General features: G+C 37.2%; 2 protein-coding genes across 3 annotated transcripts in view; one reads left to right on the top strand and one right to left on the bottom strand.

The window, feature by feature from the left end:
• LOC106871245 (peptidyl-prolyl cis-trans isomerase-like 1) overlaps positions 1-6,163 on the bottom strand; it is an 82,051-nt gene that overhangs the window by 45,557 nt on the left and 30,331 nt on the right. The window lies entirely within an intron of this gene.
• The window catches only part of LOC106871247 (uncharacterized), a 54,441-nt gene that overhangs the window by 23,441 nt on the left and 24,837 nt on the right, over positions 1-6,163 (top strand). The window contains exon 2 of the mRNA XM_014917600.2: positions 2,071-2,313. Coding sequence (XP_014773086.1) covers positions 2,071-2,313 — 243 coding nt within the window. The remainder of the gene's footprint in view (positions 1-2,070; positions 2,314-6,163) is intronic.

Here is a 6,163-nt window from a genome sequence, read left to right as displayed (position 1 = left end):
ATATATATATATATATATATATATATATATATATATATACATAAATCTCTGTTGATTCACTGGAAGTGATAAATTACAGGACTCAATACAAGTGTAGCGTAGTATATTATAACTGAAAGACTCTTGTTTCCAGTCATCAGCTGGAAATCCAAGCCAGTTTTTCTTTTGAAATATTCACTGTTTAAAAATTTTTTTTAATATGAAATGAAAGTGTGATGAAAATGCTTATCTTTATTTTATTTTATTTAAAATACATTGTGAGCAACACATGCAAAAATATCCACTTCAAGCTCATGTTTTTGATTTCATTTCTGGTTCTTATGAGAATATTCTAAACAGCTGCATAAAGAAGCACCGAGCACTAATTGTGGAGGGTATCTGTGAAAGGAGTATACTCATGAAAATGTGGGATGAAATGGTAAGAAAATATCTATAGATGCTAGGCCTCATTGAAGAATAACAAAGGACCAGAAGACGTGGTGATTTGCTGAATTTGATAAGACATGTCAAGTTAAATAAAATTACAGCAATCCACACATACAGGCATGTCCTTTATGGTCATGTCTCCACTCCCTCTCCCAAGTGAGAGGTGCTTGCCTTGCAGGTGCCGGTGCCACATAAAATGCACTTGTGCTGGTGCCACATAAAATGCATTGTGCTGGTGCCACATGAAATGCATTCATGCCAGTGCCACATACAATGCACTTGTGTTGATGCAATGTAAATGCACCGATATAGGTGTCATGTTAAAAGCACCCAGTACACACTGTTGTGTAGTTGGTGTTAGAAAGAGCATCCAGCTATAGAAATCATGCCACAACAAACAATTGGAGTCTGGACAGCTCCCAGTTGGCCAGGTCTATGTCAAACTGTCTAACCCATGCCAGCATGGAAAACAAACATTAAATGATGATGATGATCTTAAACTTCATACAAATGAAATCGGTCTAATAACTTCTATCATGAAATTTCATTGTTGTTTAAATAATGTATTAACATAATACATTTTATTAATATTGTTAGTTAATATTTTCAAAAACAATGAATGTGTGTGCACATGTGCATTTTGCATGTGCACATGCACACACATATGTATATTCATATGCACATATATACATGCAATTATATATTCATGCATACATATACAAATGTGCATATATATATATATGCACAAACATGGGAGCACATTCACACATACTGATTTAAAATTTTAGCACAAGGCCAGGATTTTTGGTGGAGAGGGTAAGTCAATTACATTGACCTCAGTGTTCAACTGGTATTTTTTTTATTGACCCCAAATGGGTAAAATGCAAAGTCAACTTTAACAGAGTTTGAACTAGGGATGAAGACAGACAAAATGCTGCTAGGCATTTTGCCCAGCATGCTAACTATTCTACCTGCTTGCCATTTTAATACATCCACACATATTAAAATATTCTAATAAAACAGGAGTGGCTGTGTAGTAAGAAGCTTGCTGTGTCTTCTACTATAGCCTTGGGCTGACCAAAGCCTTGCGAGTGGATTTGGTAGACAGAAACTAAAAGAAACCCATTGTATGTGTGTGTGTGTGTGTGTGCGTGCGTGCGTGCGTGTGTGTATGTGTGCGCGTGCACATGTGTGTGTGTGTGTGTGTGTGTGTGTGTGTGTGTGTGTACTTGTATGTCTATGTTTGTCCCCCACATCACTTGACAACTAATTTTGGTGTGCATACATCCCTGTAACTCAGCAGTTCAGCAAAAGAGACTGATAGAATAAGTATTAGGCTTACAAAGAATAAGTCCTGGGGTTGATTTGTTCAACTAAAGGCGGTGCTCCAGCATGTGTGCATAAGTGTAACAGAGAAAACTTGTTTCAAATGACTGAAACAAGTAAAAGAGTAAAAGAGAGAGAGAGAGAGATAAACATTTTGAAACCAATGTTTTTTTGCACCAAGATGAAATTCAAGGAGGCTGGTATTTACACAAAAGGGACTTAGCCCAATTCATACAAAGTGCTAACAACTCCATTCTTTTGTTGTAACTATTACTGTCTTAAGTCAAAATTAATATACAGTTTTTTTCAAATTTTCAGATTTTTGCCGTGTGCATAAGTGTAACAGTGAAAACATATCATTCTTTGATCCATGTGATTGCAATGTTTATCACCACTGCCGTTCCGATGGCAAAATCGAAATGAGAACATGTAACGTTACAACTGGATTAGTGAGAGAAGACAACATGATAAGCTATGTCAAATGTATCTTATTTGGGGAAATAAAACTCAAGGCATGTGATGAAAACAGCCCTTGGTCATTGTGCAATGTCAATAGAAAATGTGAGTATATAAATATCTGTCTCATCTAATTATTCCTTAAGGTGTAATCAGTCATTGAATGATGTTTGTGATTTCAGATAGATAACAATTGTAAAAGAAACAGAACTAGGCTCATTAAAGAATATCAACAGCACAAAGATGAGCAATCAAAGGAATTTGAATTTCAAAGAAGCTGTTATGTGGTGGTGGTTGTGGTAGAGGTGGTGGGGCATATACACACATAAAGTAAATATCTATAAATACATACATACATACATAAATACACACACACACACACATGTATATACAGGGTGCAATGAGTAAATTGTCACCATTTTATATTTTTAATTTCATGCATGCGCATGGTTTGTTTTTGATTTTGTCAACTATAGTGTGGTAGGGTCAGTTGGGCACTGTCTGTGAGAAAAACAGTACCATGATGTAATTCACATAGCCAGAAATTTGGAAATGACATGCTGTACTACTTGACATTCATGTCAGAAGCTCCAATACAAACATTTCAGAGTGTTTGGGTGTCAATCTGACAGTGCGATCTGAGGACATGTGCTGAGAGTGATAAAAATCAAGCATCCAGTCAATTTCATGGTCTTTGGCGTGATCACTAGTGATGGACAAGTTATTCCTCCATTCATCTTCCCACACATCTTCCCACAGTAGAAGTTACATATATTATTACTATTTAAAACCTGAGCCTGGTGAGCTGGGTTCCTGTGACAAGCTTTCAAAAGATGCATAGGGCTGAATCAAATTGTTTTAAATAATGATATAAATAAATATATGCATATATTTGCATATATATATATCATGTTGAATAAGATATACAGAATGATATTCTGAACTAATACTGCTTTTTACCCAGCCCACCAAAAATTTGCAACACCAGTGTTTTGTTAATCACTGTTTTTCTATATATCAGAGGAAGTGAAATTTTTCTAAGTATGTATTTAATAGTGGATACTTGCTACTGAAGATGTGCAAAGACACAAAGATAATGATTTCGTAATTCCACCATCACTGTTGGATGTTCTTTGTCTGCTTCTGCTGTGGCATACACACATACATACATACATACATACATACATACAGACAAACAGACAGACAGGCAGGCAGGCAGGCAGGCAGGCAGGCAGGCAAACAGACATTTCATAAGTAAATAAACACTGCTCATTATATTGTTTTATGTGTGTGGACATTATCTGGTGCTTCAAGCTTGTATTAGTTTCCACTTGAGATTACAGTATATTAATTGTTTATGGCAGCTAGTCTTGTTATGAACACCAGAAACAAAAATTGTCTAATTTTCAAAGAGGACATGTTGTGAATCACTTTGAACTTAGCTGTTACTAGTGTAAGATTGCACAAAACCTTGGGTTTCCTCTTGCTAAAGTCAACAGAATGATAGTACAATTCACCAGCAAAAGAAAAGAAACCAACAGTATTCCACTCAGATTGACCTGGGCTCTCTGACAGGTGTCTTCAAGCTGTCAAGTAGTTTGTTGAAAATAATCCCCATTGTAAGCCACCTGATGTTGCAGTGCAACCACAAATTAGTCAAAGTGCTTCTGTGAGGTATGCCCTTCCTAATGTCAATCACTCCAGAAGTATAGTGGGTGCTTTTTATGTACCACCATCACAGGAGCCAGTCAGGCAGCACTGGTATTGAGCACACTCAACTTGGAAACTGATGGGAAAATAACTCATGAACCACTTTGAAAAACGAGGTAGTCTGCACAGATAAAAGAGTACAATGAGGGGTGTTTATTTGTGTATATGGATAGGCATGGCTGCGTGGTAAGAAGCCTGTTTCCCAATGACATTGTCCCAGGTTCAGTCCCACTGCATGGCACCTTGGGAAAGTATCTTCTACTATAGCCTCAGGCCAACCAAAGCCTTGAGAGTGGATTTGGTACACAGAAACTGAAACAAGCCTATCACATGTGTGTGTTGGGGGGGCGTGTGTGTGTGTTTGTGTTTGTCCCCCACATCATTTAATAATTGATGATGGTGTGCTTATGTTCCCGTAACTTAGAAGTTTGGCTAAAGAGACTGATAGAATAAATACCAGTACTTCAAAAAGAATATATATATATATAAACTCTTAAATATATGATCGGCCATTATTATGATTGACCGTTGACTGAACACTATTCAATTTTTTTTCTCCGTGTTTTTCTCCTTGTCTCCGTATTCTTTCTGTTGAAGAGCGTAGCTCGAAACGTCAAAGACTTTCCGTATTCCCGAGCGTCATACTAATATATACTTTTGTTATTTACATCACCTGTCCTCGTCTGTTGTTATTATTTGTATATTCTCCCATATATATATATATATACAGGTATTGGGGTCCAGTCATCTGACTAAAATTCTCAAGGCAGTGCCCCAGCATGGCCACAGCCGAATGACTAAAACAAGTAAAAGACAAAAAAAAAAAAAAGAGAGTGAGAGAAATAAATAGACAGGGTTATAATCCAAACTCTGTCCTCTTGGAGTATATATTTTAGTACTCCAAAATATACTTGTAGATATGAGAATTGAAAATATTGGAGATTACTATAAAACACTGTAAAACATTGCAGAGCAATTATATATTAAAACAGAAAACTGGAAATTTTTTTTGGTATTATTTTTCTGCATTACTTATGTTTCATTATTAATAGGAGTTACATAGATATATATGTAGAAAAACATGTAAGACATCTCCAAGTGTCTTCTACTATAGCCTCGGGCCGACCAAAGCCATGTGAGTGGATTTGGTAGACGGAAACTGAAAGAAGCCCATCATATATATGTATATATATATATGTGTGTGTATGTTTGTGTGTCTGTGTTTGTCCCCCACAACATCACTCAATAACCGATGCTGGTGTGTTTACGTCCCCATAACTTAGCGGTTCGGCAAAAGAGACCGATAGAATAAGTACCAGGCTTCCAAAGAATAAGTCCTGGGGTCGATTTGCTCGACTAAAGGTGGTGCTCCAGCATGGCCGCAGTCAAATGACTGAAACAAGTAAAAGAGTAAAGAGTATATATAATGGCAATTTCTATTACCAAACCGCTTCCTAAACTTACTGCCTAAACCGCTGAACCAATATTCACGAAACTTTGCATGCATGTGACACTAACATCCAGTTCAATGATAGACTATTTAGATCTCAATAAAAATCTATAATGTACACCCCCCCAAGGGCGTTGGGCGAATTATATGACAAAATGAGAAGGTTGCAAAATTATGAGAGGTAGTAACAGAGAGAGGGTGAGTTATATCAGTGAAGGCAAGAACAGCAGTGAGAATGGGATGTAACATTAATAAAGCTGTCAGATATACTTTTGCAAATACATAGATACAACACACACTCGGGCGTGAGGAATACCTAGCTTTAAGGAGAGAGTGGAGTAGGTGGCTTTTCCGCTGTCCATTGCAAAGAAACACTCACTCACACACACACACATACATACATACATCATCATCATCATCGTTTAACGTCCGCTTTCCATGCTAGCATGGGTTGGACGATTTGACTGAGGACTGGTGAAACCGGATGGCAACACCAGCCTCCAATCTGATTTGGCAGAGTTTCTACAGCTGGATGCCCTTCCTAACGCCAACCACTCAGAGAGTGTAGTGGGTGCTTTTACATGTCACCCGCACGAAGGCCAGTCAGGCGGTACTGGCAACGGCCTGGATTATTATATAAATTTGGAAGAAGATGCTAAGAGCTAAGCTATGATAGAAAACAAGAGTTGGCTTATTAAAAATTATTGTTATATCATTAACATTCTTTTACTGGAGTTTAAATTGTTAAACTGTGGCCATGTTGGAGCATCACAACTAAGAATTTGGTTGATATCA

This window comes from Octopus bimaculoides, chromosome 5 (assembly GCF_001194135.2).
Source record: "Octopus bimaculoides isolate UCB-OBI-ISO-001 chromosome 5, ASM119413v2, whole genome shotgun sequence".
NCBI lineage: Eukaryota > Metazoa > Mollusca > Cephalopoda > Octopoda > Octopodidae > Octopus > Octopus bimaculoides.
Note: the sequence above shows the minus strand (reverse complement) of the source record. Positions and strands in the feature narration are given on the sequence as shown.